This window comes from Rhinatrema bivittatum, chromosome 17 (genome assembly GCF_901001135.1).
Source record: "Rhinatrema bivittatum chromosome 17, aRhiBiv1.1, whole genome shotgun sequence".
NCBI classification, from domain to species: Eukaryota; Metazoa; Chordata; class Amphibia; order Gymnophiona; family Rhinatrematidae; genus Rhinatrema; species Rhinatrema bivittatum.
The window spans coordinates 40,147,145-40,161,327 of record NC_042631.1 but is presented as its reverse complement, the minus strand read 5'-3'; the positions used below and the strand labels follow the sequence as shown (position 1 = coordinate 40,161,327).

General features: G+C 42.7%; 1 protein-coding gene across 1 annotated transcript in view; it reads right to left on the bottom strand.

Annotated features, from left to right (window-relative positions):
* LOC115079484 (mucin-2-like) overlaps positions 1 to 14,183 on the bottom strand; it is a 98,651-nt gene that overhangs the window by 42,628 nt on the left and 41,840 nt on the right. The window contains 16 exon segments of the mRNA XM_029583108.1: positions 5 to 112; positions 220 to 358; positions 711 to 862; positions 2,125 to 2,225; positions 3,332 to 3,384; positions 5,339 to 5,591; positions 6,705 to 6,831; positions 7,325 to 7,419; positions 7,998 to 8,162; positions 8,265 to 8,402; positions 9,661 to 9,730; positions 9,931 to 10,041; positions 10,823 to 10,961; positions 11,858 to 11,975; positions 12,069 to 12,194; positions 13,852 to 14,062. Coding sequence (XP_029438968.1) covers positions 5 to 112; positions 220 to 358; positions 711 to 862; positions 2,125 to 2,225; positions 3,332 to 3,384; positions 5,339 to 5,591; positions 6,705 to 6,831; positions 7,325 to 7,419; positions 7,998 to 8,162; positions 8,265 to 8,402; positions 9,661 to 9,730; positions 9,931 to 10,041; positions 10,823 to 10,961; positions 11,858 to 11,975; positions 12,069 to 12,194; positions 13,852 to 14,062 — 2,106 coding nt within the window.

Below are 14,183 nucleotides of genomic sequence, written 5' to 3'. Positions count from 1 at the left end.
TCACGCCAAGGAAGACTTTCATGGCCTTGGAGCAGGTGGTTCCAGTGGTGCCACAGGGGATGTTCTCAGTGATCACTCGGAAGGTGCCCTCAGAAGAGCCCTCGCAGTAATCCTAAGAAGAGAAACGAGTTATTATGGACTGTCTAGATATAACAACCATGATCGGTCATTGCAGGCCGTGAGCTACTTCTACGTTGGTGGGAATGTGGGGGCACGTGCCTGGGCCAAGGTGTACTCGCAGTCCCCACTGAAAGTGAAGCGCTTGGCATCAAAGGTGATGTAATGCCCATCTCCATATACAACACAAGTTCCCAGGCAGGTGTCATTGGTACAACTCCACATTCTGTTCTGACATGTGCTATAAAAGAGGAGAAAATATCTTACACGAAAGCATATGCAATTTCCTTCATTTGAATATGCATTTCTATAAATCACCCCTAAATAGAAATCAGATGGCACCAATCCCAATATATGCATTAAACCTTTCAGTAATAAAAGCTGGTACTACTCCAAGTAAAACAGGAATGCAAATGTTACAAATTCTGACATATTCCAGTTATCAAGATAAGGAAGCCTAGCAGACAGACTTTTACTGACCACCTGCTGTTTCTTATATGTGAGAGGAAAGGAAGAAACATTTCTTTACACAAAGAAATAATACACAGGCACACATCCAGCCATAGTGCAGAAGACATCCTTCCTGTGCATACCAAGTGTTACAGTTGACCTTGATTTTCTCCCCAGGCTGATACGTGTTCTCATTGTGAACGCAGGGACACTGCTCCTCAGGGATACAGCCACCGCTGCCATCGGACAGCAGCCCTTCAGGGCAGACACAACCAGAGACACATCCCGTGCTGTACTGTAAAAGCCATGGAGAAATCACGACTCAGAAGGAGAAATCCAAAGGTAAAACTACACCCGCAGCATTAAAAAACAAATGGATGAAGCAAAAACAGTCCAAACATTCTGACTTTCAAATCTTTGCAAGCACATCCACTTATTTCAAAGTTTTCTCAGATTAGCAAGCACGGGGAGTCAGGTTGCCAAACGAGTTACACTGCCTCTGTAGGAGCAGCACCCAACCCCTACATTATATATCCTTGCCCCTTTAAGAGCACCGCTTACTCAGTTCAAACCCTGTGCTCTATAAATACATCTTCATTAAGGTCCTGAGCACTGGCTCTATAAGGGTCCATCTCAGTGCTTGCCCGTCCTGCTGGCGGTCCATGTTCTTTAGCACTGCCTCTGCATTCAAGGCTTCCTCACGCTGAGCTCCTCGTCTGTGGTTCTCGCTGTGGCTCTGCATGGTTCTGCCCTGTTACTCCTCTTCCTGTTCTGTAGTATTTGGCCTCATTATTGTGGCTTTTTTGATCGGTGCTTTGCTCTGCTCTGTGATGGGATATTTGTTCTGTTTTGCTTTCTATGTGGGCCTGACTATTGTGGTCTTGTTCTGTCTGCAGTGGTTCTGTCTCGCTCTGTTTGTCATGCGCTTGGCCCTAGTTTCGTGGTTGGTTCTGTGTGTGCCCTGTCTTCTTGTGTTGGGGTACTCCCTTGTCTTGAGTTTGTCCGTGGCCACCCGTTTCCTTTTGTCCCCTGCTTGCTTTTCTGCAGGCCTGCCTTGCTCTCATGGTTGTCCTGTACCCCTGCCCTTGAGTGTACTTCCTGTGAAGTCCTACTGTCCACCAGATCCTGAGGGTTCAACCTGAGGGGGAGGTAGCAGGTCCAGGCAGAGGTTTTGACCTATGCAGCCTGCTTCTGAAGAAGTCAGCTGCTCCTGGGTGCAGCCTGTTCCTGCTCGGGGGGCGGGGTTCACTGCTAACCAGCATCCGTGCCCTGAGAGATTCCAGAAATATATTTAACATCAGCTGTTACTTCCCAACATCTGTATTAAGGATTAGATCTTTCATGCCATTATCCCTTCAGATTACAACTTGCACCTTACAATTTAAAGATTTTTTATTGTGCGGTCCAGAAGCTATCATTCTAAGTTGGGACTGGACATGCAGCTCATTCTAGACTTAGGATGGTTTGGAGTGCAGCTCTGATTGAATCCAGCCTTTTCTGTACTGTAGTGCTCTCCAAATCCTGTGCTCATAGTAGTCCAGACTTTGTAAAACTTACACATTCCGTAGCAAAGGACTGGCAACTCTGTTGGCACTCAGACCCTTTAGTGCCTGGTTTGGCACTGGAGCAATCAAAGTAGGTCATGGGGTCAACACATTCTGAAAGCGAAAACAGGGAGGAATGTTTTGTGAGATAAGGATAATAATAACTCTAGGATGCTCAAGACACCCCTTACCAAGCAGCAGTAAATGCCAAGGATGGTCTTTGAAACATATATTTAGAAGTACATTAAATAAATAAAAGGAGTGAGCCTCAGCTTTCTCAGCTAGGCAAATGATTTCTGGCTGCATAGGCCAGGCTAAGCCAGTTCTGATTTTGTCTTATTGACTGTGTGAACTCACAGTTCTCATTACACTAATAAAAATGGGACTACCAGTTCATCCATAAAAGGGAGGCAAAGCTGAAGTCATCCCATTCTGAGTTAAACAAGGCAGGCAATGCTTTGCTATGAATGTCAATATAGCTTCTTTATCGTTAGTCACAAAGAATTATATGTATAACTGGGAATTTTTTAATTGTGATCACCCTGAGATTATTTAGGGGGGAGGGACGAGGAGTAGTACCAGCTATCTTCCACCAATCCTACCCTACTCTCACTAATCCATACTCTCTCTCTTCCCACCATAACCACCATCAGTTCCTCCCCCCACCCCCTGCATAGGGATATAACCCCAACATTCTTCTCCTTCCCGCCTCCTTGACTCCAGCATTCTTTCCCCACACACCTCATAAGTCTCAGCTCCCTGACTTGTCTACTCTCATTCTCCCCTCAGATGAGTCCCAATTCCTGGAATCACAGCAGGAGGGCTGAGTTGTGTCTCTTGCAGCCTCTTCTCCAGTTTTTCCCCACATGCTACCTGCAATGTGTGCTCTGGGCTCACCCTTCTTTTCCTGTTCCCTGCAGACTTCCTAAAGGGAAGCAGCTGGAGCCATAGGTGCAGTGGATGCATGAGCACCCCCAATACTGAGCAAACTCCTTCACTGTGTCCAGGGAAGAGCACCTCCAACATTTTTGTAAAGTTGGCTCCTATGACTGGAGCAGTAAACAGAGAGAGACTTGGAACTTTCTAGTGTTTTCACAGACATCTGACAATTGATACAAATTCTCGGAGTCTCCAGGGTGAAACCTGGAAAGTTTCTAGGCATGATTATATGAACTAAACCAGATTATTCAAGAACAGAATTAAAGAAAGAATATAATTACCTGACTTTTCAGCTTGGCCTCCAATACAATCTAGTTTTCCATGTATGCATGTGCTGCAAGAGGAAGCAAGATATTAGCTTTGCAACAAGCCTATGTGTTTTTTCTCCTATTTCACATCTAAAAGAGGCTTGTGCGGTCTCAAAAGCTCATGTGCAACATCATGTATGTATTGGGAACATCAGCTCCTAAAAGTGTAAAGGGCATGGAAGGTTCTTATGCATGTTTTTGTGTATTGAACTAATGCAGTTATGGAAAATAAAATAATGTTAAAATGTTTTCCTCTTTCTCTGTTTAGCACTTACGGCTTGTGATTGGATAATGAGGTTGAGCTGATGTCTCACCTTGTTTCTTTCTCTCTTCCTGTTTGTTTGTTTCATTTTCACTTTGTGATCTGCCCTGCAACTGTGCTGTAGCCTTTAGACTAGGCATTCCTGTTTTGCGTAGATGTTTTGTTTCTCAAATAAATACTAAATTGTTTTCTGGAACTTATTAAGTGGCATGTGCATGCTTTCTGCTAGACTAGTTACTTTGAACACAAAGGTTGAACCACACCTTCCAATACTGGGCTGATCTTTTAAAAGGTCTCACAACCTGCAAAGACTCTGGTTGTCCTGTTCATAGTTGGTATTTTTTAAACTGTGATCTGAAGTTCTATGGTGCCACCTCGTGGTCAAATGTAGGATTTTCATTTCATACTTGTTTTGCCAGCAAAGGATCAACAATTGAGGCTGATAATTATGCTCCAGGTAGGCCCCAATATATTGGCTAATCTATGACAGTTCTTTAACTTATCTCTGAGAGCACTGTAGTTCTACTAAGGAAGTAATGGGAACTATAATGCTAAATTAATTGGACAGATGGCAGACTGGACAGGCCATATGGTTTTTTTCTGCCCTCATGTTTCTTTGTTTCTGTGTTAAAAGGGCTATAAAGTTAGGTGGCTAGATCATTTTGATTTTCATTGTAGTTTCAACAAACCATCATAAAATATCAGTCTAGTCCTGGCTTTCTAATTTTCATTCCAAGAAAATAAACACCAGATAGCATTGCCCTGGACTAACATCCCATGATGGCATAAATTAAGGAGAGCAACCCTGAGGTTCGTATCGAAAATCCTGGTGAGTGGCAACATTACCTTGATAAGTTTGTCTGGGTCATTTTACCTGAATATTCAGCGGCACTTAAAGTGCCGCTGAATATACCCAGATGATGTTAACTTTGCTGCTGGACCTCTAACCAGGCAAGTTCTCTTTTTTAAAAATTGCCTACCCTCCGTATTCTTTAAATTTGAAAAGTGCCCACCCTTCCCTGCCTCCTTCACTCCTTCCCTCCCTCCCTCTTGGCTCTAAAAACTTTTTTTAATTGTCCCTCTTCCAGCTTTCCCCATCACCCTCTCTCCTTCCCACCAAAGGAAAGTTGTAATGACTGAGTGACACTCCGATTCCCCCTTCTTCCCTCCCCCCAAGAAAAAAAAGTAGCTGGCCCAGTGGCATCTGAGCCCACTCCCCGTCCCCTACCTAAAATGGGGGGGGGGGGTGCTAAATCCCCTCTCCTCTCCAAAAGTGTCCTTGAACCCTAGCAAGAGGAGGAGGAGAGGGCTGGGCTGAATTCCAACTGCTGGTACAACTGACCTGTACCGGCACTTAGTATTCATTTCTTCTTTGTACTTGGAGGTGACTAGACCAGTCTCCATTCCGAAATCATGTCAGAGTGGGGACTAGCCCATTCCCTGGCTGTCAGGCTCAGAGAGTCAAGTTGAATCCTCCTGTACAATGGGGATAGCAGACGGGGGTCATGCTGTCACTATAACTGAAGGGGAAATGGCCATCACTACTGCACTGCCTGGTACCTGAAGGGGTGCTGAAGGTCAGTTTGATTGGCAAGGGACACATGTATAGCCTGGGCATACAAAAAAAGAGGGCAAAGTGAGGAATAAAAAGAAAAAAACAGAGTGAAGTACCCTGCCACCACCGTCATAAACCCCATGCACCTGAACAATCATCTTACCACTGCGCTCCACTGTCATGGATAGTCTCCCCAGCGGGCACAGCGTTTCCCTTATAGTAACATGGGCAGCTGGCAGGGTCCACACATTCGCCATTGTCGTCCAGGTAGGTGCCTGCTTGGCAGACGCAACCCTCAACAGGAACAAATTTGATGTCACATGTGACGTCCTGTTCACTGAGAGAGCGGCAAGTGGGTTGGCAGGAACTGATGGTATAGCTGTATGTCTGGGACTTCGGGCATGTGGTATATTTGTCTTGGGAAGGAAAAAAAATATGTATATATTTCTTTCTTAAATACCAGGCTTTGTGTTGAAAAGGGTCTCTCGCATGCAGTGTCTGACTGAATATACCATAAAGACCTCAGGGATGGAGCATAAAATGTGACTCTGGGACTGAAGATGTGGCCAACAGTTAGATATTATGCAGGAACACTTTATTTTCAGTTGCAAATGCATTGCATTCATTTTTAGGGATGTGTGGCCAAAAAAAATTCATTTTTTCATTTTGTATTGTTTTTACATTTTTCTTGTTTTAGGTTTTTTTGTTTTGAAAGTAAATTGAAATACTGCACACTAATTGAAACAAAATGAAAAAAAAACACTGCACACCCCTACAATTTCAAGCCCAAGATTCCAGACTGTACTTATTATATGAAAACCCCCCTTTTATAACAGATAGTTTCACTTCCTTTTCCCCAGGGTTCCCTAAGTCTCTTCTTGGTTTCTTTTGAATTTTATGTCCACCCTTACACCTCTTCCCTCTCCATCCTCAGCTTATGTTCATCTTAAAATGCTCTTCCTGCTTGCTTTTCTGCTCTTTTCTTTGTCTCTGTCATTTTCAACTGGCTCTGCAGTGCCTCCTTTTGGTGCGGGATATATGTGACTGTTGCCGCCATTAGAACCAAATGGGCAGTGCCCCAAGTCAGCGTAAGCTAGCAAGAATCTCATTAATCAATAGAAGGTTGAATCATGCCGCTTGCATAGTCACATAATAGACTATGCATCTCAGTGATGTTTGCTGGAAACAGATTATGTATGTTTTTTGTAATCCATCCTGGACGAAAAGCATTTTCGGAAGTGCGCGGAATATAAGATTGAGGTATAAATAATAAATAACTTGGTCAGATTCACCATCAGTTACTGAGACGTCCATGGCCGTCATGCATGAATCACCATTTATTTTTTTGCCATTTCCCCCGTTCCAGGGCATGTCCTGTTACTCATTAACAAGGAAGTGCAACTGACTTCTAGCAGGAAACTACTGTGGCTCCTTATAATGCAGGATGGCTTTGAGCTGGTTCTGAACAGCAGGAAAGTGATAACCAATGGGAGCTTCTCCCTCTAGAGGGTGGGGGGGAAACCACTTACTGCAGACGCTGGTCCTCCATCCACTCAGCAAGATATTTTGGGCAGCGCAGGCTCGGACGTAAGAAGAGAGGGCCGTGCACATGCAGTCCTCGCTCTTTTCACAATTGCAGGTGTCAAACATGCAGTTCTGCGAAGGAAGAAGTGAGGAAGACTCTTTGAATAAGCACCAGGAAAGGGGACTGGGGTCCTGAGTGAGCTATTCTGTCTGCGGAGTAGAAGAGAGAGTTTGGCAACATTCCTGGATTATTTTTTTTGAGGATCCCCCAAACTAAACGCACATTTTGTAAAATATGCCTCCACACTCTCTTGCTGGTTACCTTCCCTCCTTCTTAGGTCCTCAAACTGGTGGTGGCTGCAGTTAGTTTTGTTGTCATTGGTTTTTTTACATAAATTAATTTTTGGTTGCGCCTGAAGTCGGAACGTGGTATATTAGATATTAATGATAATTACGTCCAGTGAAATTAAGTAGAGCTAGAGAGAGAGAGGTAAAATTATATTAAAAGCATATGTAGAAAGGGGACTCTCTCTGGCACCCTGTAGGACCTAAATTGTTGTCAGCTCCATTCTCCACTGATTTATGGCTCTTTGTCACTAAGGAGTAGAATATATCACTTAAGTACCTCATAGTAGGCCTTGGGATCCACCGAATCCTGACAGTCAGCAAAAGGTCCTGTGGGGCTGGTCAGCAAAGAGCACCAGTGCTCAGCATATTTCTCTGGAGAAAAGAATTAAGTGAAACACTAAATGTTATTTCCTTGGCACCGTACCCTCACTAGTGTATCAGCCAGGGAAATCAAAGCAGCTAGACATTATTTACCAATCAACCTGTCCTGTGGCATTCAGACTGGCTATAAAGTCACCAGGAGAAGCTTTGAGAAAAGTACACTCTCCCCATTCACTTCAATGACCACATAAGCATAATTCTCTGAAATATTGATCCTGAAAATGTTACGCCCTGATAAAGGAAAAAGCTTGTTTCTGAGGTTAATAGCTGAGCTTTGTGCAGCATGGGTTCAAGGCATTCCTGCCTACTAAACTGGTTCTTTGGAATGTTTCCTTCATTTTAGAGCACACATATCATCAATTTATAATTATGATAATCATCTTTTCACTATGTTCATTCTTAATGTATAATATGTTTCAGCAGTGGTCTGAACATCCAGAATTCACTTTTCCAGAAACCGCACTTGATGTTAACTCTTTCAGCGTTTGCTAGATCAAAATAAGATGAAAACGGAATTCAAGTAACAAGTAGACATTTCACTTGCCTATGGCACTTCCTGGGCTGCTTACCGTTTTGTATGCTAAGGCTACAGGGGTTTTCAAAGCTGTTTTTTATATCAGGACAGGTAGGCTGTGATTTCATGGTGTTGGCAAAGGAAACCCCAGTTCCTTCAATTAATCCACTGGGGGTTTTGAAGTCATCTGCCTGATTGTCGTTGTAGTTTCCACAGAGACCTGTTCAGAAGTGCAGACTATGTGTTACCACTGACATTAAATTAGAGGAAACTCTCCTGCGAGGAATGAAAGTGGTACTGTAATTAAGTCAGTGTCCCTCACCAGAGGTCGTTCCCTTGTAAGATGAAGTCAAGGTCAAAGAGGCTTGCATGAGGGGTTGCAATTGGATCTGAGCCTGAAGGCCTTTTCTTGTGTGCACAAGCATGTAGAATTTTGAGGGTTTGAATACGGTGACTTCAGCTTTGGACAAAAAAAGAATACAACATACCAGATTTATCATTATAAATTACTGCAAGAATGTACCAGATTGAGTGTGGCAAAGATTCAGAGCTGTCAATAAGCGTTGGCTGGCCTCTTGTCTGGGAAGCTAAGCTGAGGTGCAGAGGGGATACCTGAGAACAGATGCAAGTGGCAAGCCTTCTCTTGAAGGGCAATTTTCAGCCAATTTATGTGAGTAAAACACTTTTTAGCTGCTTAAATTGATCTGAAAATTGTCTTCTATGAAAGGCAAAAAGTCTCAAATAAACAACACAGACAGCAAAAGGTAGAGTAAGTAGCAAACAAGGTACAAAATAGCAAAAACTGAATTTAGTCCAAGATGTATATTTGTCCCCATAATCTTTGGAAACAGAAATACCAAATCATGAGATAAAAGAACAGGAAAGACAAGAATAGAACCTTATTTCAGTTCATGCAAACCTTCAGTTTTTTGGAAATCCGTAAAGATAAAAATGAAGGTTCAGGATCAGAAACAATCAGTATTTCAAATATGAAATTTGATTAGACATAAAGGGGCAGATTTTTTGCATAGGCTCAGCGACGTGCGCAAGCCCTGGGACGCGCGTATGTCCCGGGTCTTTGAAAAAGGGGCGGGAAGGGCGTGGGCAGGGCGCCAGTCCGGGGGCGGGACCGAGCCCTCTGGCACAGCGGCTGTGCCAGGGGATCGCGCCCTGGCAGCTGGCCGGCACACGCAAGTTACGCCTGCCAGAGGCAAGCGTAAATAAGAACACAAAGGTGGGGGGCATTTAGATACGGCTGGGGGGCGGGTTAGATAGGGGAAGGGAGTGGAAGGAAAATTCCCTCCGATTTCGGAGCGGCCTCGGAGGGAACGGGGAAAGCCATTGGGGCTTCCCTAGGACTCAGCGCACGCAAGGTGCACAGGTGTGCACCCCCTTGCGTGCGCCGGCCCCGGATTTTATAACATATGCGCATGTTATAAAATCAGGCGTAGATACTAAAATCTGGCCCACAATGTGATGATAGTATTTTCAAGGCTAGATTTGACTGTTCAAACCACATTATCGGGTTCATAAGTCAAATTTGGTGAGCAGTTACCCTAACACTGTAATGATCCCAAATAAAGACACCACGATGGTTCTATGATGCTCTCCTACTTTGGGAGTCCCAGGACCAAAATTAATTTCTGAATGTAGTATAGAAGGCTTCAGAAAACTGAGTTGCAGTGATGGTCCAGCTAGGATCTGGTAGCAGAACTCACCAGTTGAGATGGGAAGCTGGGTATTGATTGAATTCATTAGCACTGTGCCACTGGATTGGATCTGTATGGTCTGGTAGAACATGGAAAGAAGGTAGTTAAAAGACCTGGCAGAGAAATGCATACAGTATATAAACAGCTTGACTACCTTACTGCTCTGGTGACTGGTGTTTAGAGGAAGGCAGGTTTATTATGCGACACTATGAATATTACTTCCTAGTAATACACTGTACACTTCTGTAAGAATGATGCCACTGTGTCTCTGTTACTTACATTTTGCCCTCCATTGGAGACTAATGTGATACTCTTCAGGCATGTTTCAGTCTGTGTTACCCCACATGGATGAAGTTCTCCATGCACATCAAAGGTACTGTCATTAGAATGCTGAAAAATCAACAGCAGTATAAGTTGATAGTAGGGAATTTGTGGCAGGAAAGGTTTATAGCAGGGAACCGAATGCATTGACAGTGTAATGCTGGGAATCCATGACATCAAAGATTTACGCTAGAGAGCCAATGACATTAAGGGTGCTAGCAATGAACTCAGCTTATCTCTGAGCTCCCTGAAGTCTGCAATTTCTTTACTTTTCACAATCTTCCACAAAAGTAACTTGAATAAATATCTGGAATGTTCATGTAAAGGTACCCAAGTTTCCTGGTGGTCATTTATTTTATCCACTAATGTGGCAATAAATTTCTATAAATATGGAAATACATCCATAAGAAAGAAAAAATAGAAATGTTGATCCATAAGGTGTGATCTAGTGCCTAGAACAGTTAGCTATGGATCAGAATAACTTGTGGCTCAGGACTTTTTATTCTCCCCATCATTGCTTCTGGATGGATCCTTGTGGCCTTCCTTTCATTTTGCCCAGTTGTGTTAGGGTCACAATAATATTTTTCCATCTTCCCTATCAAAATGGAAGCAGCCTGGATGCCAGACCTTCACTGCTAGGTCCTCCATCTTAGAGGATTTTAAGGAATTGAACGTTAGGATTCGGTATAGATGTAGATGTTACATAATTGCCGAATGATTATTATTGTAATATACCACACGCAGTGTCAATGATAGCAAAAGGAACTTTCCACCAGCTATTCAGTGAGTTTTTTCATTCTTGGGCAGCCCTCATGCCAAAACCTGCATTGAGAGCCAGGTCTCCCGTTACCTTGGAAAGGATGTAGCTACAGTCTCCATGGATGTTGTAACGAGTCTTGTCATAAGTCATGATGTGAGAACCTCCTTCTATAGAGCAAGTTGCAGGGCAATCAAGGTCTTTGCAGCTCCAATGGCCCCCATCACAGGTGCTGAACAGAAATATTAGAAGCAGTTATAAAATGAGTAGGCCAATGAAAGTACTGGGTTCATACACATTCCATGAGGACCCTTAAGACTGAAGTTTTGGTTAGCCCAGAGATAGAACTTTCTACAAGTTACCGCACAGGCATTCTTCCAGAACTTTTGTCTTACATGTTCAAGCACAGAAAAATACCACCTTTGTGGAGGAATAGCCTAGTGGTTAGAGCAGTGGGCTACAAACCAGGAGACCAGTGTTTGAGTCCCACTGTCACTCCTTGTGACCTTGGGCAAGTCACTTTACCCTCCATTACCTCAGTTACAAAACTTAGATTGTAAGCCCTCTGGGGATAGGGAAATACCTACAGTACCTGAATGTAAACCAATGTGATATCTCAGATTGAATGTCAGTATATAAAATAATAATAAATATGCTGAGGCACTACATGTACATTGCCTACTCCCACAATTTCCAACATCACTGTAAATATTAATAAGAAAGCATTACCTTGAAAGAAAAACACAGCACAGTCACAATGGAAGCAACTAGAACTAAATTAGCATTTTTTAAATTTCTATTCCCAAGAAGCAGTTAATAGGGAACATACTGTCCAGTTTTACCATAAAGAGATAACACAAATAATTATTAATCCAAATAACTGAATTGACTTAAAGCAATTGTAAAATTGGTTACTTATTCAATTCATTTCTTAATCTAGATTTACTAAACATGCTTGCTATTCTTTTATGTGGAAATCATATCTGTTTAACCTTAAATTAGGGCAAATGTACTACTGGGTTTTTCTCATTTTGTGTCAGCTCAGGAGGAAGTGAGATATACATAAACGGATATAACAGTCGTGAGATGCAGTAGCAGATCATACAAGCCCAAGAGAAGAGGATTTACCAGGACTGGCAGGGGGTGGAATATCCTGCTCCTGAAGCATAGGTCTTGCCTTTGTATGCACAGGGGCACTGCTCCAGGGGGATGCAGCCGCTATCACCAATGTCGTCAATAACCATCCCTAAACCAAGAGCCAAAGATTAGCTTCAGCGGTGAGCAAGACTGTGTGCATCAAACGAGGAAGGGGAGAGCTGGACCTGGAGTATGGACTTGCCTGTAGGACAGAAGCAGTCGTCTATACAGTGATTGTCACAAACGTCCTCTCTCTCATGATTCGTGCAAGTATCAGCACAGCTGGGGCCACATGATTGATACTGCATATTCAACGGACACTGTTTGGCTGAAATGTAATTTAAAAAAAAAAAAAGTTCACAATTTAAAGGTTAAGCCCTTCACACACTGTTGAAACCAAGTTATCTCCGGCTTTTTTTTTTTTTAACTTGAAATGGATATATTATATCTTCAACTGCCCAGGATAAGCAACCCTTGCTGTCATTCATCCTTGAGTAAAGCCCCTCCCCCACCCCCTTTCCATCTCCCAGGCAGTGAATGTAGCTTAATTGCCAAAACATGACAAAAAGGAGGCACATTTTTTAAAGTCAAAATGCTAAAGTTAAGTGAAATGAAGTTTCTGGTTACTAGGTGGCAATAGGCCATCTGATCAGGATGTTTTCTTCGAAAACACTGCTCCTGCAGATATGCATCACTGATCTAGATATTGGGAGTCTGCCATTCATGAAAACCCCCAAGAAATGTAAAATACAGAGAGCTAAGAACATAAGAAGTTGTCATAATGGGTCAGACCAAAGGTCCATCAAGCCCAGCATCCTGTTTCCAACAGTGGCCAATCCAGGTTTCAAGTACCTGGCAGGATCCCAAACACTAAGAAGATCCCATGCTACTGATGCCAGTAATAGCAGAGGCTATTCCCTAAGTCATCTTGATTAATAGCAGTTAATGGACTTCTCCTCCAAAAACGTATCCAAACCTTTTTTTAAACCCAGCTACACTAACTGCACTAACCACATCCTCTGGCAACAAATTCCAGAGCTTAATTGTGTGTTGAGTGAAAAATAATTTTCTCCAATTTGTTTTAAATGTGCTACTTGCTAATTTTATGGCATGTCCCCTAGTCCTATTATCCTAAAGAGTAAATAACCGATTCACATTTACCTGTTCTAGCCCTCTCATGATTTTATAATCCTCTATCATATTCCCCCTCAGCCGTCTCTTCTCCAAGCTGAACAGCCCTAACCTCTTTAGTCTTTCATCACAGGGGAACCATTCCATCCACTTTATCATTTTGGTTGCCCTTCTCCGTACCTTCTCCAGTGCAACTATATCTTTTTTGAGATGTGGCAACAAGAACTGTACACAGTATTCAAGGTGCGGTCTCACCATGGAGCGATTATAGAGGCATTATGACATTTTCTGTTTTATTAACCATTCCCTTCCTAATAATTCCTAACATTCTGTTGCTTTTTTAACTGCTGCAGCACAAGGAGTTGACTATTTCAATGTATTGTCCACTATGACGCCTAGATCATTTCCTGCGTGGTGGCTCCTAATATGGAACCTAACATCATATAACTACAGCATGGGTTATTTTTCCCTATATATATTAAATTTCATCTGCCATTTAGATGCCCAGTCTTCCAGTCTTGCAAGGTCCTCCTGCAATTTTGCCAATTTATCACAATTGGCTTGTGATTTAACTACTCTAAATAATTTTGTATCATCTGCAAATTTGATTACCTCACTTGCCATATTCCTTTCCAGATCATTTATAAATATATTGAAAAGCACCAGTCCAAGTACAGATCATGGTTTACCTTTTCTACCAAGAAAATTGACCATTTAATCCTATTCTCTAAGGCTCTTAATTGCACATAATCCTACTCTCTAAAGCTCTTAATGGCACATATCCCAGTCAGCAATGGAATTAGGCCTTGGTTATCTGAAATATTCAAGTCAGTTCCTTATTCAGAGACTCTTACCACAGAATTCTGCTGTCCTCCAGTTTGGAGGTGTTCCACTGGCATGAGCACACTGCCGGGCATATTCAGCCAAGGTGTCGCACATGCAGCTCGTGGATTCCTTACAAAGACATACATCCTGGGTGCAAATATTGATGTACGGGGTAGCGTCAACAAGGGAGTTACACTCGGCAAAGTCTGAACCAGTCAATTTGGTCTCACATATTCTATTCTATTAAAATTGGAAGACAAGGAATTGAGCAGTTAAACAGTGCTTAAACATCTATAATAGTTACACATCCTTCACATTATCCTGCTATACACTGGGGGCAATTTCAAAGCTTAGACCACAT